Source organism: Myiozetetes cayanensis, unplaced genomic scaffold (genome assembly GCF_022539395.1).
Source record: "Myiozetetes cayanensis isolate MyiCay16 unplaced genomic scaffold, myiCay2020 scf12, whole genome shotgun sequence".
Classification (NCBI taxonomy): Eukaryota; Metazoa; Chordata; class Aves; order Passeriformes; family Tyrannidae; genus Myiozetetes; species Myiozetetes cayanensis.
In genome coordinates, this window is record NW_026086826.1 from 15,570,326 (window position 1) to 15,595,261 (window position 24,936).

General features: G+C 43.8%; 1 protein-coding gene across 3 annotated transcripts in view; it reads left to right on the top strand.

Annotated features, from left to right (window-relative positions):
- Positions 1-19,865, top strand: part of LRRC8C (leucine rich repeat containing 8 VRAC subunit C) — a 35,345-nt gene extending 15,480 nt beyond the window's left edge. For all 3 annotated transcript variants that reach the window (XM_050306349.1, XM_050306347.1, XM_050306348.1), the window contains exons 2-3: positions 11,194-11,335; positions 13,752-19,865. In XM_050306349.1, coding sequence (XP_050162306.1) covers positions 11,198-11,335; positions 13,752-16,022 — 2,409 coding nt within the window. In that variant the 5' untranslated portion in view covers positions 11,194-11,197 and the 3' untranslated portion in view covers positions 16,023-19,865. The remainder of the gene's footprint in view (positions 1-11,193; positions 11,336-13,751) is intronic.
- Positions 19,866-24,936: the final 5,071 nt, after the last annotated feature.

Genomic DNA, 24,936 nt, shown 5'->3' on the forward strand with positions numbered 1-24,936 from the left:
ACATCTCCCTTCAGTGGCAGTACTACATAGTGATTTTGTATTGAAGGGAATACTAACTTCAATAAGCCAGCAATAAGACTGCTGAAGTGCTGAGAATATTTCCTGTTTTATTTACTCATCACTGAAAGGAAGGTGGGAGTTTGGACTAATTGCTTGCTCTGGAGCACATGGTAAAGCAGAGCACAGGTCAAGCCCTGCCCTGAGCATGCAGCAGTGTAAGATCCTGATACACCTGCGACTTACAGCAGAATGCAACAGCTCAGAAGTGCAGGTGGCTGTCAGAAAGTAGATTTGGTGCTCTGAGCAAGGACCATTAGAGATCTCATTTTCCAGTTGATGTGAATGTTTGATGAGCTGTCTCAAAGATAGATTGGTTTCACCAGTGTTCACAGACAGTATTCTCAGAAAAACCCTTTGTTAAGCGTAATGTGATTTAAAAGAGTATTTGTTCTTTGCAGTCGTTGACCCATGATCACATAATTTCAAAGATCTGTACACCTGTGTTGTCAGAATCCCCCCCAGCAACTGCTTTGATCTCACAAAGTTTAGGCTTGATGGAAACAGCCTTTCTTTCTGTTTTATTATGCATCAACAGACTCTTTGGTGGAACGAGGTTAGAGCTAATCCCTTTTTGGTGGTCCATGACTGGACACTGTCCTGAAAAAGTCCAACAGAGAATTTAGTTAGGTAGTTCTGGTTTTCCAGTCCATGATCTTTAAAAGTCATCTTCTATGAAGAGCAGTTCTGTTTCTGTAGCTGTTAGTGTCTGAGTATGCGTATGTCACATCCAGTTGATTTACTTGAATTTATCTATGTTAGTCTTTCTTATTCTTTCAGGAGTATGGGTGAGACCATGAGCTTTATTTTTATTGTCACAAAGGATGGTTTTGGGGAACAAAATCCATCAGCTGTTTCAGGCTGAGAATACCTGTATGTTTATCCAGGCGTTTTGAGAGGGACATGTGTATTATGAGACTATCGTGACGTTTAGAAAGCGCTTTTGTGTTGCATGGAAGTGGGAGCAGAAAAGATTCTTTATATGAAAAGTCTCACAAATCATGAAAACACGCATTTCTTTAGTGTTTTTGGCTCAATCACTGCATAAAATGTTTTTAACTAACTTGTCAGATGGTTGAGCTGCTTAAGACTCAGAATGGAGCTTTTGTGCTTCCTGTTCCAATTAGGAATTAACTTTTAATTATATCAGCTGAACATTTTTTAATATGAGCACTTGTATTAGCCTGAGGCGCCTGACTATTCCTTTGATGATGAATGGCACTGATTTGTGTAATATTGTCTGTCCTATGATATTTTATGGCATTATTTCTGTCTTCATTATCTGCATATGTTAAATACTGGAAAATTGTGGAAAACATGGTATAACTTTAATTAAAACTTGATGTGAATTTACTTTTCTCAAACATTTAGGCATATTTCAGGAGTACTAAAATATCACTTACTGGATAGTTTCTTGCTCAGTGCTTTGGTTTGCTATTAAAGGTTTACACTCGCATTAAAACCATTTTGCAGCTCTGGAAAGAGGGCTGGCAGCTTGAGCGATAGCCCTGATAAACTAAGAATGTTACTCCCAGAGATGAAAAATGGTAAGTGTTGCCTTTGAAGTAGTCTTTGACATAGAAATGCATGGAGTGTACTTTAGTTTTGGACAAATAGCTCAGCAAAGCCAAATCTCCACACAGGCCCATGTGCTTGGTACGGAAAGAATTCCTCTCGATTTCACTGAGATTTTATCTGGCAGAATCTAGCCCTGGATATTTTTTTGTCTTCAGTCCAACCAAGTTGAAGTCAAAGAGCTGCTGACAATAGGAAGTCTTTTTGGTGTGTAATAAGTGAAAAAGTGCTGTGACTCAGTTGGAACAAACAAGAAGGTTATTGTCTGAGATTCATTGCCAAAGCAGCACTTACTGTATATGTAGGTGGAAATTGCAGCATATATTTTGAAATGCAGTTTATTAAAGGTACTTCCTCTCTGTGTCCTTTATGTCTCCTCTGAGTTCTGATTCAGGTCTTTGAGCTTCCACTGCCACAGCAGATGGTACCAAGAGCAGAGCACAGGGGATTCACTGCTGCCTCTGAGTCCACTACGCTCTCTCCTGGCTGTTGGGCAGAGGGGCAGCTGAAACCTGCATACACACTGGATGCTTGTAGTGTGTGCCTCAGTAACTCAGAGGGAAAAGAGTGGACTAGGTATTCAGCTACTTTCTGGAAGTTACACCCTTTCCAGTTTCCTCAAGCACTAAATCCCCGGTGATTCGTTGACATCTTGCCCACGGTTGTTATCCTGCAGGGCTGGGGCTCTGGGGAAGCTCAGCTGTGGCAGTTGGCATAACGGAGGGCAGTTTTCCACTAGAGGGGTTGTGACTCTGCTGGAGTTCAGGTGGCACAACCTAGCTGTCTCCTGTCAGTGCACCTGGCAAGAAAAGCCCGTTGCTGTGCTGAGTGGCTGTCACGCAGCAGACAGTCTGATCATGGACAGCCTGCTTTCATCATCATCAGGGCATGTGCAGCCCTTGTGAGCACTGCATGGGTTGCACAGGTTTTGCAGGACCACCAAATTATGGGTACTGGAATAATGTCTTCTGTGAGCTAATTATATTTGGTCTGTTCCCCAGATTGTAAACTAGTACCACCTGGGACATTTAATTTTGGTAATGTGTAGTATGAAATCAAATTAACTTCAGTGGCTTCACAGGGAACTTTTGACATGCTATCAATTTAGACTCAACCACTGCAGAAAACTGGAAAAAAGCAGTATGTTATGATTTTATAGTACTATTCATTCATATTTCCCACCAAAAGTATTAAAGAAAGTTGATACCTTTCTGTTTTGCCACTGGAGAATGATGGCATGGCTGGTTGATGTGGCGTGCACGGGCTGTCCGTGGCCATGTCCCAGTGGGGACTCCTGACTCATGCTCTGTTGTTCCTCCAGGTCACGTTTCCTCACCAGCTTCAGCCCCAAGGAGATGAATTTGTTTGAAAATACAGTAAACACATGGACTTTTAAAAATAACTGTTTGGATGAAAATGGTTTGTTTTTAATGTTGTTCCAATTCCTTAACGTGGGATTTATGTTTAGGCAACAGCATCATTTGTTTGTATTTCTTACTTCAGAATGATGGTATTTCTTCCTATGAAAATCTTGGGTGCAGTCAATGGAACAAAAAGTAAGCCATCATGTTTGAAATAGAGGCAACAGGAGCCAGTGTTGAAAGTAGGTTTTCCAGGCAAAAAATTTTTACCTTTTTATAAATTATATTTTAAATTAAATTTTATATTACAGGGAACACCAATGGCAATAAAGCCTAGCAGGGAAAGTGTTCTTCTGAAATGCCTTGAATACAGGGAGAAGTCAGTAGCAGAGGTATTACTCTATGTTACTTGGGAATTGACCAAGCACCTACACTTACCAAAATGCTGGGCATTTTGGCCAGTACAACCATATAGCACGATAATTACCAAAACTGAATGTCGGGGTAGTTCAGAAGTTATTTCACTGCATGTACAATGTGTGTGAGAATACACAGATAAGGAAGGAACATCAACCTCTTGGGAATTAGGAGTTACTAATTCCAGCCCTTATCATCGTGTTTCCCCCTTAGTCTAATCTCAGTTTCCCAGACCTGGTGTCTTGTCCCTGGGTCCACTTTTAGTCCTCTCCTGGTTAGGTGATGAAGTGAAGCAGGCTTGCTGTCTGTCATCTGTAGTGCCAGCACGGGCAGTGCCAGGAGCTGTGAGGGGCTCCTGGACACATGCTGAAGATGAAGTATTCAGCTGCTAAGATCAAAGGACACATGCAAACCCACAGTTTCCAAAGGTTTGTAAATTATCCAGCTATAGGCAGCTGTTCACACAGCAGTAAAAACTGCGTTCCTGGTACACAGGCCAAATTTTGGGGCATGGGGGTCTGGGAAATTTTAAATAAGAGACCACGAGTTTTGTAGTGTGCACATCCAGTGTTGTTCCCTAATCTTGTCTCTAGAATGGTTTGAACAATTGCTGACTAGATCTTGGTTCAAATTTTTTTTAAATTACACAGGTTTTTCCTTATGGTCATTTTGGGAACCCAGTCACACCTAATTTGGCAAAGATAAGATCAACAGAATATATGACTGATGATAGTACCACCAAGCCATTTTCATGCCAGGCTGTGCCTATCAGCTCTGGCTAGGAGAGACTATGGTTCTAAGCTCTGGGGCTCTGCAGAGACCAGTGATTTTGTTTAAATAGCCTATTTGAGAATACATCACCATGAACCTGACTGCAAAACTCCCTCATCCCTGCATATTTGCCTGTCTCAGTGTGCAGTTCCAAATCAGGTAAAATAGGAATTGAAAATTCTGTGTTTCAGTGCAGCCTCAGGCCCCGTGCTGAGAAGCACTCTGGCTTGATATCACCTCCTGGCTCACGGCGGCCGAGGCCAAACAGCACAGAACACTTGAAAGGTGACTTTGTGGTATTTGTGCAGAGTAACAAACGTTCACAACCAAGGACAGTGGGCTCTGGTGTTCAGGGTGTGCAGTGCCATGTCCTGTGTAAAACAAAACCCACTGGCATGCAGCCCCTGCACATGCGACCACAGCGCTTGGGCTCTGCTGAGTCCCTGCTGTCAGGTCACAAATCAGTTGTATGTTAAATATGTGCTGTGCTCTGTTCCTGTAATGAAGATGAATATGCAATAAATCATGTATGGGAACCAACTCAGAGACCTTCCTGCAGTGCTGTTCCCAAAAGGCATTTCATAATTTATCCTAGCATATGCAGTATGTTTAAAACAGCCAGGAGGGCAGGGTTTGCCTAGCCTTTTCTCCTTTCGGATCTCTGGTGTAAAAGACCAAGCAGCCCCAGTCTGAATTGGCTTTTGAGGACATTTCAGCCTTGACCCTTCCTGTTGTACTCAACTGGACTGCAGTTGTGGTCCTGCAGCCAGCAGTCCAAAGCTCCTCATGCCAAGGGGAAAGTTTCTTCCTCATGCCAAGGGGGTCAAGACTGTGTCCATATCATCTAGAGCTTGATGGGACTGTATGCTGCTCTTCAGAGGTGGTGGTGCTGATCCTACATCTGAAGAGGACTGATGGGATGTAAGGAAAATATGGTTAAATGTCAGCTGGCTAATAATTTAAACATCTTTTCTAGTTAGCTTTAGAAATCTCACCAAGTTTTTGTGCTTCACAGTTGAAACGTCGCTATTTCTCTCTCCTCCAGCTATATTACTCCCCATTTTTCCCTCTGATGTGTAATTCATACCCTGCCCAGGCCAAACCAGTACCTTCTGGATGTTAATTGCCTGTCCAACATTCAGGGGCCCTGATTCTGGTGCGCAGCTTTGGTCGTTCCCCTAAAACAAGCAATGGATGACACTGATCGCTTCAATGCATGACGACGTGCTTGAGTAACCTGACTACTGGAAGAACAAAATAGCAAAGGGCTTGACTTCTGATGAAAATACCTGTAGCTTGGAAAACACAGCTCTGGCAAGTCCTAGTCTCCTGCCTGAGCACGTGAAGCAGCAGTGATTCTGCTTCTTTGTGACATGAGGGTCAGCAAGGCACAGAGAGAGGCCCTTTGGTTTTGCTGGGCAAGGAGGCCATAGCCAGGGCATTGTCTGGCTGCTGCCCACGGGTGATACCGAACATTGCCTATGGAAGGGCTCAGACCAGTTGGCAGCTCTCTTGGCAGCATGGCACAGGCAGCCCAATGGCCAGCTTGCCATGGTCGGGAGCGGTGGTAGGAGCTGCTGAGAGTCTGCCTCAGTGAGGAATGCGTGCTGTCAGATGTGCTGCAGGTGAGATAAAGGCAAGGCCTCCCAGTTACTCCCTTCTGTTTTGCTCAGTGTGTTTTTTTAATGCCGTGTCTCTACAGTCTATACCTTGAAAGCTGAGGTGAGGCAGAGTGGGAGCGGTACGGTGCTGTTCACCAGTGACGGAGGGCTCCCAGCAGCATGTACCCTGTAATTCTGCTGGGGGCTGGTGCCAGTCCACACAGCTACGCTCCATAAAATGAATGAAGGTACTCTGTGAGAATCCACTTAAAAATAGCAACTGTCACCTAGCAATAGTTCGAGCCTGGGGCTTGGAAGATACTAGAAACCAGAAGTGGTTTTGTTCACGGTAGTACCACAGGGACACTTCTCTGAGCATTAATGTTTTTGCTTTGTGAAGTGTCTCCCACGATGCAAGATGAATACAGTTTGATGTATGTGGTGTATCAACTTTCACATCCCCAAGTGTTTGCCCTCCTGGCACGGTCGGCCCTCTCTCTGACTGGGGTCCCTTGTGCCCTGCTGCAAGGCAGGGCCCAGAACCTGGGTGGACACGGAGCCGTGGTGAGCAGCTCACGGTGAGCGGCTCACAGTGCCCACCTGTGAAGCGTTAAACCAAGGCCAGGGTTTGTCCCCGGGGCTTTGCTGGCTGTGCTGTGACAGCACTGAAGAGCCCCGGCAGCGAGCAGTGCCAGGCTGGCACACTGTGCCGTGGCTGGGCAGGGCCCTTGGGTTGCTGTCGCTGGTGGCTGTGGGGCTGTGGCACGGAGGCCCTGCTGACACAGCGCTGACCCCAGCCCTGCCGCTCGGTCCCTCTGGCACCAGCACTGCGAAGGCGGTCCCTGCCCAGAAACCCCTGGGCTCTGTGCCCGAGCACCCTCTGAGCTCCCAGTGGGCAGGAAGCTCATGAATTGATTTCCTTTGTATTCTGCAGTGCACATCATGTGGATTGCCTGGTGCCTCGTTTTTCTCTTTAGCTGCACTGGCAAGAGCTGTCATTACTTCTGAACTGTCCTCACTGCTTTCCTTGATTCCCTCTGATGTAAACCAATCGCTGAGAAGCTGGTTTGCTCCACAGTGCAGCCGTTTCACAGTCATCCTTTGACTCAATCTCTTGATTTCTTGTCTAATTTTTTACCAATACTTTTCTCTTTGACTTGGATCTATTTATTCTTCTTAGATCTCTTAGGTCACATTAATTTGTTGTGTCTTGCTCCTAATTGTCCATGCATTAGCTGCTTCCTACAGGATAGGTTTTCTGATGGAATAGGTATCACAGTTGCACCTGGATTCAGATATTTCATCTTATGACATATTCATTTTCACGCATCAAGTTTTCTACATTTCATAGAAATTTTAAAATTGCAGTAAAAAACACTACTAATTTCCCTCAGTTTTTTTTGTTTGGGGGGTTTTTTTTGTTTGTTTGGTTTGGTTTTGGTGGTTTTTTGATCTGGCAAACCCACACCTCTTTTCTGCAGCATTGCTTAACAGCCAGTCCAACTGTTTTTTAATCCAAGTTCCTTTTTTATTTCCTTCTGGTAGCTGAATACCAGATGATTTATCTCACATACGGTTTTCTTTCTTCTAGAGACTGAGAATTACTAGAAATGCAAGAGAAAAAAAAAAGTTCCAATTTTAATTGAAAAAAATCCAACTCTAGTAAAGAAGGTTAGAATAATATCTAACAATAAGTCAGACTCCACATTTCATCTACAATGTATTGAGCAATTAAATAACATTTTGAATGTGACTGGACTGAACTGAAATTAATAATGCTGTCTTGGTTTTCACCAGCTGAAATGTTGAACTTCTATCTCCTTGTTACAAGGAGAGAAGAGAAACTACAGTAGATGGTGTGCTGTCCCAGAGATTGCTGTGACTTGGACTGCAGTGTGACTTATTAGCATCCCTGTTTTGGTTTGCTGAAATTGCAAGGCAGGGCAATTGACTGAACCACTTTATTTCATGCAGACCAGTTCTGCACGTGATTATAAATGAGTGTGGCAGTGATGCAGCTTTGGATGTCGCAGTGAGGAAGAGCTGGACTCTGGACATAGCCAGGAGGGGTTTTTCAGGATTGCTCTGAGCTATGTGGACCTGCTGTGTATTTTCTGAGGCCTCCGAGATGCTGCTAATAGATGTTCTTTCAGTCACTGGACAGGCCACAATGGAAAAGAAGCTAGAGGGAAGTGGGAGACAAATGAAAAGTGATTTGGTGTCATTTTGTTCTGCGTGCAGATGCCAGCAATGCTGGTAAGCCTAGGCTGCTCTGCACTGCTTTCCAGCATTTTCTCTGGACTGTTAGTGCAGCAAGGGGAGAAGCAATAGGGTTCCTCCAGTGAGTGCTGGGAAATGGCTGTCCTACTTACTCACATCCAGTCTCCATTTAAACCTTCTCGTAAATGTCTGTTTTCCCTGAAGCTAAAAAATATCGTCTGTCATTAGACATTGTCAGTTTATTTACTGTTATTATGTGCAGACTATTGCCATCATTCAGTAACATTTGTTTTCTTTCTTTAACATAGGGGAAGACATTAGTGGCAGATGGGTTTTGATGTCTGGTGTTGAACTGCAAACCTTCCACCCTCAGAGATAGGTTTTCTAGAATGGATGCAGCTCTCCCTCTGCTTGGCCCATTAATCAGGGTACCAGTATGTGCACTCTGCTAATGAGGAGTCACACTATGCAAGGGATCAAGGCGCCATATGTTTGTGCTACCAAAAACTATCTTCCTTCATCTCAATTCCCCACATATCACTTAGAAGAAATAAAGTAAATATATAATATGACAAAGGCCGCTAAAATAGATCATAAAATCTATAAAAAACAACAGCCAAAATAATTTTTGGTCTTTAAAGCTGTCCCTGCACAGTAATTTGCAGGATAGTTTCCAGTCCCATCTGCTGTCAGGCGCTGCCCCTGTTTCAGTCTTGCCTGCTTTCCTAACACTGTGGCTCAGATCCACAGCTGCTTACATGTCTAATCAGCATGGCCTGGGTCTCCACATGCTTTGGTGCATGTGAGCACTTATGTTTTCTCAAGAATCTCTACTCTAGGGAACATAATTCTATCTTTACCTGACACTCAAATTGTTTATACTTTTGAAAAAAATCTTACAAATAGGATCTCTAGAGGCTGTGGCATCAGAATACAAAAAAGCACTCATAAGCCGTTATTGCAGGGGTGGGAAGAAGGTGTTGTGATTTTAAAGCAATCTGTTGATAGGTACTCTTGGGTGTACTGATGGCATTCCAGTCAGCCAGCTGGCCTCAAAACCTGAGCCAACAGTGGTATATGTGTTACAAAACTTTGAGCAGGACTGTTGCATGGCAACTGCTTAGCTAACATTTGCATTAGTGTATTCCTTTGACAATTTTTAAGTTTTTCAATACTTGATAGGAAAAAAAAAAAAAGTAAAGCTTACCAGTAGTTATTCAGTCACCTGCATTTTATAATATGGAAATAAAAAAGAGAAGGGTAATTCCTTACCAGTGGCAGTAAAATGCATACAGGAATGGAAGAGAGATCATGCGTGATGTTCTTCAGCTCATGTGCCACTGGGAGCTGCCAGCAGAGGTTCAGCTGAACGAGTGCTGGGCATTTACTTAAAGCTACATGAGGCATCTCTAATTTATGGGATCTATTTTTACCACCACCGTTTCTAAAAGAAAAATGAAAGACAACAAAGGTTTGTCCCAGCAGCTACCTCAGCTGTTCTCTGCTGTAGAGGTATATCTTCCCTAATACATCTGCTAACATTTGCAAGACAAGCACACAAAAAGCAGAATTGTGGCTCCTGGCTGCCTGCCATTTGATAACGAATGCTGCATTCCTCTGCCAGCACTGCAGCAATTCAGGCCTGTTGGCATGGATGATGCCAAGTCCCTGACCTGGCTGTGTGGAGTCAGGCCTGCATTGCCATCGTTTTCAGTGCTGGTCTGTTAATCTGTGGAGGGCAGTCTGCTTTCCTCTTGAGGATCGCCAGTTGTGCAGAAGGTGTGTGCGATTCCATCTGGCATTGTAGCGTGCATCCTGGGCACAGCTTTCAGGACAGCAGGCTGAGAGAGAGATTCTCCTGTCTGGCCAAGCAGTGCTTAAAGCAACACGGGAGGGTTGCAAGAGGAGAGGGGGAAAGGAATAAAGGTTATTATACTACTCATTCAGAGAGCTGCAAAGTTTTTATGCTACTCACTCAGAGAGCTGCAAAGCCTCAGCCTTGCTATTTCATCAGGATATTTACAGATATCACCTTATGCCTTTGGGAACTACAGTATCTCCTGAGGATCAGCTGGGCAAGAAGAGACGCAGCAGTTCCTGAGAAGGTGCTAAAGTGAGCATCCTTCCACCAAGTATGGCCAATGTAGTGGTGGTCAGTTATTAATTCTTAGGATGGCTGTACACTTGTGATGAATTGCAGCCATTAGGGCTTGAATCCTTCCCTTCCCCATCCCTGGCTTTGAATGAACTGAATGCCCTAAGTCCCTGGACAGCGTATCAGCAAGTGTGTGCTTATCACTAAGCATGTGCACGGGTGGATGTCATCAAACCAACATTAATGGGTCCCAGTGTGCAGCTGAATCAGGATTATAGACTTCTAATATTACTGTGATATGAAGTGATTGTGGTGGGCATTTATGATGTTAGTTAATGGATGATGTTAGTTAAATTTTGTAAATTGCCCTTGGGAGTATTTTTGTTACATTTCCATGCGAATTTATCTTTCCATTGTAACTTCCTAGGGAGTTTCAGTACTGGTTTGATCTCAGGGACTCAGTTACACAATATGCTGTAGGCTTTAAAATCAGTTGCTTTGCCTGTACATGCTCATGTGCTAGCTGATTTTTCAGAGGAGGTGATGATGTAATCCTAGACATCTGAAGCGAAGATAAAGCCCTTGATCTGCCTGTATTTTGGTTACCTAAAGCACTTTAGCAACTTGCACTCAAAACACAGTAGATTTAAAATTGCAGTGAGTATGCACAAAAATATTCCAAAGCCTCCCTGAAACCACTATGAATAAAATGGAAGTGAATGAAACATGATAGCTAAAAGGGCCTGTGAAATTTGAATGCAGGACAAGCATCTTAGCCAGACCTTTGAGATCAAGGCTAATATGTACAATGCTGAACATCTCTGTCTACAGAAAAGGCTGATTTTCAGGGATGCAGAAGGCCTGACCCATGAGAGATGGCTGAGTCAATGCAGAGAGGGAATTGCCTGCCTGCATAGACAGGAGCCCAGTCCTCTCCCTTCCTTACAGGAGCTGCATGAAAACTGGAAACTTTTGTGCCAGTTCCTGGGACTTTGATTTACAGAGGGTTTTTTTTCAAACCTCAGAGAGTGCTTGCTCTCACAGTGTGAGGGGTACGAGCTGCAGGAGACTGAGCGCTGGCTTTGCTCTTTTGCAGGACGATGATTCCTGTGACCGAGTTCCGTCAGTTCTCGGAGCAGCAGCCGGCGTTCAGGGTGCTGAAGCCCTGGTGGGATGTGTTCACGGACTATCTCTCTGTCGCCATGCTGATGATCGGTGTGTTTGGGTGCACGTTACAGGTAAATCAAGCGGGACGGAGGCGTGGCGGGTGCTCAGCAGTGGTGAAAGAACACCACAAATGAGGAAGGACCTGGGAAGGATGGTGTCCCATCTTGTTTGATCTCTTGGGTTCCCCATGAACAAAGCAAAAATTTGCTGGTCCCAGGATTAAAGCTGTTTAGGTAGCAACCTCAAATAACACAGACCAGACTTTAGCAGCTGTAAGTCAGCAGAATTGCACTAGAGTGAATGGAGCCGTGCCAGCTAAGATAAGAGCTGTTGGTTTGGCTGGTGCCTAGATCAGTGTTTTCACCACAGTTTGGCATACCAAAACATGATCAACTTAAGTTCTATTTGTTACCGTTTTGCTGTTTGAAAAACATAATTTTGTAATTTCTGTTTTTCTTTATTTGGCAAATGTTAATATTATTTCTGTCCTTATGCTTTGAAGCATGATTTAAAATGAATGTGCTTATTTTGTTAACACCACCCACAGCTAATACTGTATCTCTTCCATCCCAAGACATATCTGAGGATGCTTAAAAGTAAACAGTTGACATTACTGTCAATCACTGTTAGTTACATTTTGCTAAAGAGACAAAAGCAGAAAAGAAATAAAAAATACTGTTTGGGTTGAATCCACAAAAAGATAAAGTTACAAACTGGTTCAAACATGGATCTAACATTTCTTGGCATGACTTTGAAATGGAACTAAAGGGACACATTGACAGAGCTCTTATTTCAGAGGAATTTTCTCACCTATATGACCCAGGATTTTTCACACAAAATCAACTGTAGTTTTGCCTATATTCTCCTTCATAAGTATTTTCAGTTTTAAGATACAATGTTCATGTTTAAAAATCTTTTTATATAGGGCTGAGTTTTGCATTCTTGCTATGTGTTTGCTTAACCACACAAAGTAAATCATCTGTTATTTTTAAGTTTACCTGCTTGATTGGATAAGGCACACTGGAAAATAATGTGTGGAAACACTGAAATAATATAAAGGAGTTTTTTATTCCAACTTATTGCCAGATCCACGAATCCAAGGTGTAAGTAAGGGTGTGTATCACAATAGTGTTTACAGACAAAGATAAACTACAGGAGTTTTTGATGTGTCAACAGTTACAGCACTGATATTGTTTAAAACACATGTAGTCTTATCTCTCTGCACCAGGGTGGATCATCCAGGAGGATCTGATTTTGGTAGCTCTTGTTGCATACACTATATTTAGTGCTTCCAACAACCTTGATGTCAAAGAATACATCTACACTACACACACATTCTTAGTTTGGGCCAGTCCGAGTTAGTCATTCAAGGCAAGAGACAGAGCTCATTATCACATTAGCATTGTAAATTCAGACCTATAGAAAGCCTTGCATTGAACTCAGATCTGTTATCCCAAATTAAACCAAGGGTGATTGGTCCCATAAGGTGCTATCACCTCCATTTGTCAACCTGGATGACCAGCCCAAATTGGGAAATTTGCCCTTTTTTTTGTTTATAGACAGACTAAAGGACAGAGCTACATTTCCCTCCCTGGGTGTGCAGTTCATCCTACAAAAGTTCCCCCATAGAGAGGAATTTTTTACAAGAGCATGTAATGGTAGGACTACTGAGATATTAGGAAGAAATTCTTCACTGTGAGGTTGTTGAGGCACTGGAACAGGTTAAAGTTCCCAGAGAAGCTGGTGATACCCCATACCTGGAAGTGTCCAAGGCCAGGCTGATGGGGCTTTGAGCAGCCCAGTCTAGTGGAAGGTGTCACTGCCCATGGCAGGGAGGTTGGAACTAGATGATCTTTAAGGTCCCTTCCAACCCAGATCATTTATGATTCTATGAGGACTCTATTGTATATATATGAGAAACTGAATAAAATTTATGTCCATGCACATACCAATGCCCTCAAAGAATTATCCCTACCTATCTTTATTAAGGCTGAAGTTCAGTAATTGTCCAGCATAGATATGCCCACATTAGCCCCTTGTCAGCCGTTTTTTGTGTGATGTCATTGCAGTGGGAGAGCACGGCCACAGGAATACAGTTGTGCTGCTTTCAAGCCTAAGCTGTCTCAGAACATTGTGTAGCCAGGGTGAATACACCTGGCAGTAACAGTCTGTCTCTGGGCAGAGCAATGCAGGAGATCTCTGGTCTTTCTGGAATCATTACCCACACTTGTCCTTTTTCTGGATTGTCTCAGTGCGCTCTTATTCAAATTATGGAAAGCTAACCGTAGATGAAAAGGGGTGACCTAGTTTTCAGCATATGGAACAAGTGTCTTTTTGGAAAGAATAATAGCGCAGCCTGTGGGGCCAAGTAGCAGACTGTGGGGAAGAATGCCTGACAGGTGGAGGAAGTCCAAGGATAGCTACCCACTGGTGCTGCCACCATTGTTTGTACATGAGTTCAAAAGATAACCTTTTTGTGTGTTTCAGGTCATGCAAGACAAGATAATATGCCTTCCAAAGCGCCTACAGCCTTGCCAGAACCAATCTAATAGTTCAAATGTGTTTAACACCATCCCAGATACAACCCCCATTCCACCACTGAAGCCATCCACCCCTCCAGCTACAATTGAAATGAAAGGACTGAAGACTGATTTGGACCTTCAGCAATACAGCTTTATAAATCAGGTGTGTTACGAACGGGCTCTGCACTGGTATGCCAAGTACTTCCCTTACCTTGTCCTTATACACACACTGGTCTTCATGCTGTGTAGTAACTTTTGGTTCAAATTCCCTGGATCAAGCTCCAAAATTGAACACTTCATTTCGATACTTGGGAAATGTTTTGATTCTCCCTGGACAACAAGAGCTTTATCCGAAGTGTCGGGGGAAGACTCTGAAGAGAAAGATAACAGGAAGAACAACATAAACAAGTCTAATACTACTCAGCCAAGCACTGAAGGCACTTTGGTCAAGACACAGTCTTTAAAATCAATCCCTGAGAAGTTAGTTGTGGATAAGGGAACACCTGGGGCATTAGATAAGAAAGAAGGTGAACAGGCCAAAGCACTGTTTGAAAAGGTGAAGAAGTTTAGGCTGCATGTCGAGGAGGGTGATATACTCTATGTCATGTACGTTCGCCAGACTGTACTTAAGGTAATTAAATTCCTTATTATTATTGCTTACAACACAGCACTTGTCTCAGAAGTTAATTTTACAGTAGTCTGTAATGTTGATATTGAAGACATGACGGGATACAAGAATTTTTGCTGCAATCACACGATGGCACATCTGTTCTCTAAACTTTCTTACTGCTACCTGTGCTTTGTAAGCATCTATGGCCTCACATGCCTTTATACGCTGTACTGGCTGTTCTACCGTTCACTGAAAGAATATTCTTTTGAATATGTGCGGCAAGAGACGGGAATTGATGACATCCCAGATGTCAAGAATGACTTCGCTTTTATGCTTCATATGATTGATCAGTATGATCCTCTCTACTCCAAGCGGTTTGCTGTCTTCCTGTCTGAAGTCAGTGAAAATAAGCTGAAACAGCTGAACCTAAACAATGAGTGGACTGCAGATAAACTGCGACAGAGGCTACAGACAAACTCCCATAGCCATTTGGAACTACAGCTTTTCATGCTTTCTGGACTACCAGACACAGTTTTTGAAATTACTGAGCTGCAGTCATTAAAACTTGAAATAATTAATAACGTAATGATACCAGCAACCATTGCACAGCTGGATAATCTCCAGGAGCTCTCACTGCACCAGTGTTCCGTGAAGATCCACAGTGCCGCCTTGGCTTTTCTGAAGGAGAATCTCAAGATCTTGAGCGTCAAGTTTGATGACATCAGAGAACTTCCACATTGGATGTATGGCCTCAGAAATTTGGAAGAGCTCCATTTAATTGGCTCCCTAAGTCATGATATTTCCAAAAACATTACACTGGAATCTTTTCGGGAACTTAAAAGCCTAAAAGTTCTTTACATAAAAAGTAATTTGTCCAAAATCCCACAGTCTGCAGTCGATGTTTCAAGTCACCTGCAAAAATTGTGCATCCATAATGATGGCACAAAGTTAGTGATGCTCAACAACTTGAAGAAGATGGTCAATCTGACACAGCTGGAATTGGTTCATTGTGATTTAGAGCGCATACCTCATGCTGTCTTCAGCCTCCTCAGTCTTCAGGAATTGGATCTGAAGGAAAACAACCTCAAATCCATTGAAGAAATAGTAAGTTTTCAACATCTGCGAAAACTGACAATTCTAAAGCTGTGGTACAACAGTATAACGTACATCCCTGAGCATATAAAGAAACTCACTAGTCTAGAGCGGCTTTCCTTCAGCCATAACAAAATAGAGGTTCTTCCGTCCCACCTATTCCTATGCAACAAAATCAGATACTTGGATTTGTCTTACAATGACATTCGCTTTATCCCGCCTGAAATAGGAGTTCTGCAGAGTTTACAGTACTTTTCCATTACTTGCAACAAAGTGGAGAGCGTGCCAGATGAACTATACTTTTGCAAAAAACTTAAGACTCTGAAAATTGGGAAAAATAACTTGTCAGTCCTGTCACCTAAAATTGGTAATTTGGTGTTCCTCTCCTACTTGGATATTAAAGGCAATCACTTCGAAATCCTCCCACCTGAGCTCGGTGAGTGCAGAGCTCTGAAGAGGACTGGTTTCATTGTAGAGGACACCTTGTTTGAAACGTTGCCTTCTGATGTCAGGGAGCAAATGAAAGCTGAATAACTTCTTCTTGCTCAGTTTTACAGAAATAACACTTCTACCAAATATGCTCTAGAGAATGCATACTCCGAATATGCATTTAGTTTGTCGTTATTTTTTTCTTTTTCAAATCCTTTCTGTACAAACAAATTTGGAGTAAGTAGTACATATATTTTTAAATAAATTTTTCTCATATTTTTTCACTGTTTTAAGATATTTTTGTTTTGCCCTGAGAATAAGGGCGTCTGTAACTTAATTTTTACTGGTAAAAGTAAATGGGTTTATCTGCTGATTTTTTTTTTCCTTTTCCTAATCCCACCAGGGAAACTGTGTTTCAGTGTATGCTTTGGGTTGCATAGTTAGTAATAGATGATTATATTGTCTTCCTGGCTATTGTTAATCCCTTAGGACATGGTCTTCGACAGATGGTGCTGCAGGTGTTGAATGCCTTGTTTCCTCTTTTCTTCAGTGGCAGTAGAAGGTGTTCAGCATCTAACAAGATCAAATCTGGGTTGACAATCCTTTTTGTATTATTACATGGTTTTCTCAGACAGTCAAAGCAAGTAGAAGAGGTTCTTTATGTATTTTAATAGGTGTGAGGGAGTGTGCAGAACTCCTTCAGTGCCTTTTGGCAAGTTCAGTCTAGCTGTCCATTCACAGTCTGCACCGAGCTGGAGGCACTGACTGCGATTTCCTCTCTGGTGCAGGAAGAGTAAGGTCACAGTTCACAGAGAAATCAGCACCAGAATGACTCATGCTGAAGGTTTTCCAAACAGTGCAAAAGGATGTGGCTGCCTGATTCCTACTAACTTGAATGGAAGGGGTGGAATGAACTCTGTGTTGGAAATGTCAACCCAGCGAGATGAAACACTATCTTGAAAAACCCCATCCTTCCCTAAACACCCAGTCCTGCAAGAGAGAAAGTGCCCTCTGCCCCCCTCAGTTCACTTCCCCTCCAGATTGCTTGGCACCTTGCAGGAGTGGGATCCAGAAAAAGTGCAATCATGTTTAGTTTGTAAAGCTTCTGACAAGGAAATAGTATCTAATATGCTCCTTAATTGAACTTGGATAGCATAAAACCAAGCTCAGCACAGGAACATTTGCAGATTTGCAAAAATGAGATTAAATGAATATATTAACTTCTCACAAGTCTCAGCCTACCCAAGGACAGTGATGAAAGCTGTATTTTCATCTTCCAGATAGTAATTAAATTGGAAATCATACAGTTGGAAGTCTGCTTTTTAAAATAATATAATAATCTCTGATGATTATGCATCAGGTTGGGAATTTTATCCTCTGAAGCCATGTTTAGCTGTTTATTTAATCCAGCCATTTGATTTCTTTTAGTCAGGTTTGACAGGGATGTGCTGCTTGCAAGCTAATTTAAGGTAATCAAAAATAACCATATGATGGTAAAATATTTTGCTGGGAGGAGATCTCTTCATCCTATACAACACATATTTGAGTCAGATGCAGGCATTGCATAAATGTTTTGCAAGAATATCTAGGAATAAGTACTTGTTTCTCTAGGAAGCAGTTGTTCATAAATCGCAGAGGTTGAGTTGCTGATTGTTTGAAGTTACGTAAAATAATTGACAGTTGTCAGATTGGTTGCTCTTAATGTTTTCTAATTGCCATTGCGTGTCTTGAGCTACAGTTAATCTGAGTTCTTGAGCTTGGAACAAAAGCATACTGTTGTTTTAAGAGTCTGACTTACAAAGGTGGGGAGACAAACTACAATGAGAATTTCCTCATTAACGCAGGGTGTGCTGTGCAATCTGGTACGTGGGCTTGCCACAGTACCAAGTCAGGCTTACTTTTTGTGCTTGGATGTGTTCTGGAGAAGATCCATGTGATTAATCAAAAATGGGTCAGGCATGAAGGAATCAAATCAAGCTTTTTTAAAGGGGTTGGATTTAGTTCTGTCGGAAGACCTATAACTGATGTAGCTATTGCGAGAGCTACTCTTACTTGTGTGGAATGCACTTAATGGAACAGCTTGGCAGTGTATATATTCTAAATGTATTTCACTTTGATGTAATGGGAGGGAGAGAAACGTTTCATTTCTCATATTAACCTAATTATGTTAACCAAAGTGCTGTTGTCCCTGATGAATGTAAACTGTTTGAAATGTCCAAGTAATTGGTGGAGCTGTATAATTCTCTTACTTACATTTGAAATATGGGATTACATTTAAAGTTTTTAAAAAAGTCTTTATATTCCTAGGTGTAGCATTTTAAATCCCTAATTTATTTTGTGTCTGATGTTGTTCCATGTGTAGTTTGTGGTCTGTTTTCTGAATGGAAGTGATGCATACCTCATAACTGAAGGTTGGAGACTTGCTCTGTGACATTGTTGTAAATACATCACTTAGGGGATATGGGAGTTTCGTTTATTACTGATTATATTTATACCAGTGCAACCCCTCATGTGGACACAGTTACATGAGTATAAAGTGCCTTGTGCTGGCATATCTTTATTCACTTTGATAGGAATAAACTATACCGGTCTAAGCACTTTCGCGCTAATAACTGTATCTTCTCCAAGGGTTTGGTCTGCTGAGACACCTTCCTCAGTCTGACAGCTCACTGCCACAAAAAAGGGGCAGTTTCCTCCTCCTCCCATGTTCCCTGTTCCTGCCAACACATTCCTGCTGCTTTTCCTGTACCTTTACAGGTCTGGTGCTGATCTGATCCCTCCACAGGACAAATCAACCTTTTAAACCAGCAGAAAACTATACCAGTTCAAAAAAGGGACTAATTTTCTGCTGGATCAGCTCTCCAAAGGATTGGACGGACACTAGGGTGGGAGTAACAAGGAGACAGGACTCTGCAGCTGGGGTCTAGGCAAGGAGAAAGCGGGATAAGTCACTTTGGAGGTGCTAGGTCAGTTCATCATCTTGCCGAGCCGCGCGCTTGGAGAGCTGTGCTGTTTGATCTATAGCAGCGTTAGGCAGCTTGGCTTTTGTGAGTAGACAACCCTCAGGCTTGCAGTGAATGATAAAATATCACATTACTGTTAATTTCTTAATGAAACAAACTCAGGTAGCTGCATTGTTGACTTTTCTAAAGTTCTTACTGTCTAATCTGGGGAGTATTTTCCAAGCCCATATTGCAGTATTTTAGAAATGTGTCAGCTCAGAGAAGATTGTTTCCTAACTCTGTATGACATCCAGGAAAATATGTAAAAGTGCCATATTTACTCAGTGAATCATGTACTGCTCATGTGTATATTCACATACAATTCATACTAGACTTTTCTGTGACTGATAGTATTTGACTTAAAATGGATGGACATTTTGTGGATAATGCTTTAGGCATGGTTTGTATATATACAAAGAGTTTATATAACTACTTACTTTAATCACGTGCCTAACAACTATGACAATTCCAGGATTTAAGCAAAGTGTTTTTTCACTATTGCTCAAAAATAATAAAAATCTTCCTTGGTAATGGAAGCAGAGATGACAAAGATTGCATCAAAAGTAAGAAGACAACCTTAATAGTACATTAAGCCTGAAAAGTAAATCTACTTGGTGAGATGTGCATCTCCCCCTTTGTCAGATTTAGGATGGATATTTGTGCTGACCTCATGCATCCAGCCGGCCCAACAACTTTTGTAAATTCTGATTGGGAAGCGTCTGTTCCAAGTCTCATATCACATTTCTGGCACTTCAGTAATTCATGTGCTTAAGTGGTGATGAGTCCTGTAAGAATGCCAAGGAAAAACTTTGAAATTTGACCAAATGGACAAACTTCTTAATTCTGTAGCAAGAATCTTAGTATGATAATAGACCTGCATAGTGTTACATTGCAATATAGTACACCCAGAAAAAAATGGAAATAAAATGCTCTTTTGTAATAATGACCATGTCAGACTGCAATGTGATTATTTGTTTGGGAAACATTTTGTTTCTGGATTACCTAAAGATCAGACTTTGGTCCCTTGGGAGGGAAATCAGGAAAATATGTTTGAAAAAAAAATCGTTATAGTTGACAGGATTTACAGTCGTACAGTCTCGCTTCCTGTGCACCTCCTTCCATCCCCTCACTCTGAAAGCCAGCGCGATGGCCAGGAAAGAAGCCATCCCTGCTGGAGCAGCTCCCCCGCTCCGGTCCCTGTGCTCTGCCAGAGCTTGAGGGGGATGCAGGGAGCCCTCCCGGCCTGCAGCCACGGGTGTAGGGGCTCCTTCCTCCCCCCACCGAGTGCCTGCACTGCCAAGGGAAATGATGCTGTTGGTCCTTGCATCTGACATATTCCCCCATAAATCTCCTGATGAGACTTGGAGATCATTCCGAAGGCAGTTGGGCTGCCTGCATTTGGTATGGGGCATTTTCCTCATTTCTCTCTAAGTTGTGAGCAATAATGTGTTTCAGTTTTCTGAGACAGCACTGTCCTGCCAAAGTGGAGCAAGAAATACTCCTCTCTGGTCCTTGTAGTCCCAGTGGAGGGAGGGGAGAGGTAAGCATAGCAGGCCAGGTTGGCTTTGTCTTTGGATAAGCCCTGGCAGGGCAGCTCAGCACAGCAGCTCTCTGCAGATCCACCTCCACCCACGAGTGTTAGTGCACACCAGGTTCAGAGGCTCCTCAGGGTGCAGAGGACCTGATGGACAAATCTGGGCTGGACCTGCCCTGTTTCCTCTGGGATCAAGAGGACTGGTGTGTCATGGAAGGACATGAGGTTGGCCGATGTATGGTGGCCCCAGAGCTTCCGCATAAGGAAGTCCAGACCAGCATGAGGACCTCACTTCCAGTCCTCTGGCTTCAGGCACACCTTTGAAGGAGCTTGTGGTGTCAGAGAAGTCGTTTTTATCACTGTCTCAGTACGAATGAGGCTGTGTTGTGACTGGGATATGGCTGATGGCTTTGGCTCGGGCAGGTAAACTGTAAGGCTGCTCATGGTGGTCTGTGGGGCCATGCTGGGTCCTCCCACATGGGCTGTCTGCAGGTGGACAGGCCTCTGAAGGGGAGCTGGTTTTCAGAGCAATGCTTCCCCAACCAGTCCGAGGCCAGGGAGAGACCGAGTGTGTCCAGGGATTGTGCTTTTAACAATAGAAAGAGAATACCAGTCATGAGTGGTGGTGGGGTTTGGTGGCTTTTGGCCAGGGCCAGATTCCCACGTACCACCATGGGCAGCACTGGCAAGATGTGTGATCCCAGGGTGTGGAATAAAACACCTCCATTGCAGGCAAGCTTGAACCATTTACTATCAAGCATGATTTTGTCAGCCCATCGTCTCCTCTACTGCCAAGGCTTATGAAGATGCACCTAAAGCACAGGGTATAGGAAACACATCCAGAAGCATCCTTTATGTGGCAAGGTGGCAATGGCATGGACACTGAGAATGGTAATGGCAAGATGAGGCTTCCTTCAAAACCTGTGTCAGTGTGCCAATTGGGACAGGTCTGACCACGTCCCTTTACAGTGCTGCAATACACTAAAGTGGATGTACTGAACTATAGTTTATACTAAAGACAGACCCTGAGCTACTTCACATAACTGAAAGGTCCCCCAGGAACCAGACAGAGTTGTCAAGGGAATTTAGGGCTTCCAGATGCACCGAGAGCCCCAGAGCATGCAGAGATTTCAGCAAGGAGTAACTTATTAGTGCATGTGTTGCTACCAGCCTGGTGTGATACTCCAGAACGTGGCCTGACTTGATTTGTTGTGCTTTTACGTTGCTACAGTAAGAGGGCTACTGATCTGCCTGTTGGAGGAATTTTGTCACATGAATTTTATGGACGGTGGTAAATAAGTGCTGATATTTTTCTGAATTAAAATTGAATTTAAATATAACCCTTGTCTCTTGCCAGTTGGGATCATGTGGCACTGGCTTGTGGAGACTGCCTGCAGTTCTATTTATTTAGTAAAATATTTTGGCAAAGCTCTGGCATCCTGTTTCCTTGCTGTGAGCAGAGAGAAGAAAGTAGTTAAAGCAGCACAGAACGTCAGCACAGTCATAAGGTTACACTTAGAAGCAAGTAGTTGACTACAGCTAGTAGCTAGATGAGATTTTTACAAGTTCAGAACAAGCTGCAAACAAAACCACAAAGCAAAGTAATACCCTCAGCAAAGAGTAACTGTGGGAAGCTAAAATGGAGGAGCAAATACAGACAGGATCAGTGCTGGGGAGATCTGCAACCTCATTTACCCCTGTCTGGCCCTCTCCCAAGGCATGTGATGCTCTGTAGTGCAGGGGTGGAGAGTGAAAGGGACAAGCTCACTGTGGTTGGGTACAAGACAGCTGGAAGTAGCAGAGCTGCACTTCTCACCTGTGTTTTGAAGGTGATACTCCCCATAGGGCAGTTTGTTTGCCCACTTGACTGCAGCATCTCTGTGCTGGATGTGCTGAGTAGAAGACTGGCCAGCCTCAAAGGGACAAAATCTATTATTGTCTTTAAATGTAAGAAATCTATTGCTACATCCTCACTGCAAGGTCTCAGTGGGCAGCCTGTGCCATTTGGGGAACACTGGCCCATCTCACTGTTGCCACCAGCTCATCAGAACCCATACATGGACCCTGAGCAGGGTAAGACATACCATTACAGTCATGCTCCCAGCTGGTGGCTAACAATGCTCTTTGAAAACATGGCCTAATCTTTGTGGGGGGTTTACCCCTGTTGCTTCAATGAGCTGAAAAGCTTCTGCAAAGCCAAGGACCTGGACATCTTTTTCAAATCAGAGAGCTTATTGGGGGCATGAATTAGTAGAATAGAAGAAAAAAGCTGGTGGAAATGGCTTTGCAAGGCCTGGCACTTGCCCAGTGGAAGAGCAACCAAGCTAGTTCTGCTCTGGATTGGCCAAGCAGGTCCTGCTGGTTCCTCCTGCCCGAGCAGCCCTTCCCAGGGGCTTGGCATGGATGCCCTGATAAACTGCCGGAGGAACTGCCGAGCACGTGCTTTGCCTTTGCCAGCAAATATTTCTGCTGAGGTTGTGACAGCAGAGAGGTGCTGCTTCCAAACTGATTGTGTCCAGTATCAGAAAGCAGCTGCACGAGGGCTCATCCCAGCCAGTGGCAGCATCCAGGCACTTTGGGCATCAATGGTCCAGCTCTGCAAAGTACTTGTGCTGTCCGCAGCTCCTCCAGAGCTGTGGGATGCTTTTCCTAGTACTGTAATCCACACTCTCCTGGGAGCACCCAAGTACTTGTGGGTGTTTTCTTCAGGGAAGTGAGGCTGGGACCTGGTGAATGACCAACTTGTGCATCGAAAGGAGCTTGAGCTTGCACCTGCTGCAAGTGGAAGTTTGTCCTAAATCTCACAAAGAAAAATGACCTGAAAGGAAAATCTGATGCTTATCAAGCCTCTGAGGGGGGCAAATATAAGCTTCCAGGTCCTGAAAAAGATGAGGTGGTGAGGCAAGGGCTGCTGCATCCTGGAGGGTGTGACAATATCTGGGGCAGAGAGGGGTGCTGGGGTGCTGCTGGCCCTGATGCTGCAAGGGCTAGGGAGTTACGTCGCTTTTTCAAGAACAGGGCTGCGGCAGGAAGGCAAATTCTTTGAAAGAGAGTAAAGGTTTTTACAGCCACAGAAGAGAGGGCTGTGGCCTGGGGAGCGAGGGTCCAGTGAAAAGGTGTTTTGTTGGAACTTGAATTTCTCCTGGGCTTGTGTTGACGCCTGCAGGGCTGGTGCTCTCCCTTGGCAGGGAACAAGGAAATGGAGGAAGCAGATGTGTTGCCATGGCAATGCAGAGAGCAGCCGCCACCAGCACAAGCCTCCTTTTCTACTGCACTCTGGCCTGCGCTGAGAGCCACATCACGGACCGTCTGCCACAAAGGCCACGGCCACCCTCTGACCCCACTGACCCCGGACCAGGGCAGGGGACGGGGGGACTGCAGCACCCTCACAGGCAAGCTCCCACTGCTGCCCACTAGCACCAAGTTTGCCACTAGGACACTCGGGGCTTTCATTAAAAATAAAAAAGCCTTCGTTTACTTAAATGTCTTTTTTTTTTTTTCCAGCTTCGCTGCTCCAATTCCCAGTAGGTAGGCTTCAAGAGTCCTCATTCATAAGGGGGCAGGAGGTAAGTCACACTCTCTGGAGGAAGTTACACCTAAATATGAAAAATGTGGCTGCCCAAAATTTGCAGATTCCAGACCTGATTATCTCTGTGTCCCAGGTCTTGCAAAATGTGTATTGGGGTTTTTTTCCAGAAAAAAAAAAATCCTTTAGTGGGCCAGTAGATGACTGAAGCAGTGAGTTTCCCAAAAATGGTCTTCCCCTCAAGCTCCTGGAACTCCAAGACTGGAACACAGGGCACCGAGGGTGCCCATGTGTCATGCCTTCCAGAGAGGGCAACAAGCCCTAAAACACCAGGAAGGAGAATGTGTGGCAGAGGCAGGTGAGGCCAGTTGAGGTGCTCCCAATGTCACTGACAGCTCTCCTCTCTGTGCTGCAGGTGTGCTCAGTCCTGCCAGGAACCACGGAATCACAGAATATTCTCAATTGGAAGGGACCCACAAGGATCATCGAGTCCATCTCTTAAGTGAATGGCCCATACAGGGGATTGAACCCATGACTAACCAGTTCTGTCTGTCTTAGTCTTTGGCCCAGGATATTTTAAACAGGGATTAGAGGAAGAGGAATAATTCCTGACTGAACAAATCAGTAGGCTCCAGGGGTAGGATGTTTAGTGGTACAATCAGGTACCTCTTCCTCAGACCCCTCATGTGGCACAGACTGCTGAATCCTCCTTCAACTTCTTTCTGCATCCTTTGGCTGGAGGTGGAAAGTGAACAGTAACAACCATGTGATGCTCAATCCCAAGCAGCTAAAAGGAGGTGAGAAGATCCCTACCCAAATTACTTATGGTCAGATACCACCATCCCTGGATGTTCAAGGCTGTTGATCCCAGCAGTTGGGTGTAACCCTCCATACAGCACAGGCCAGCTGAAAAATTGTTGTCAGGATTTTGGTATGTGCTGAGACACTATCCAAACA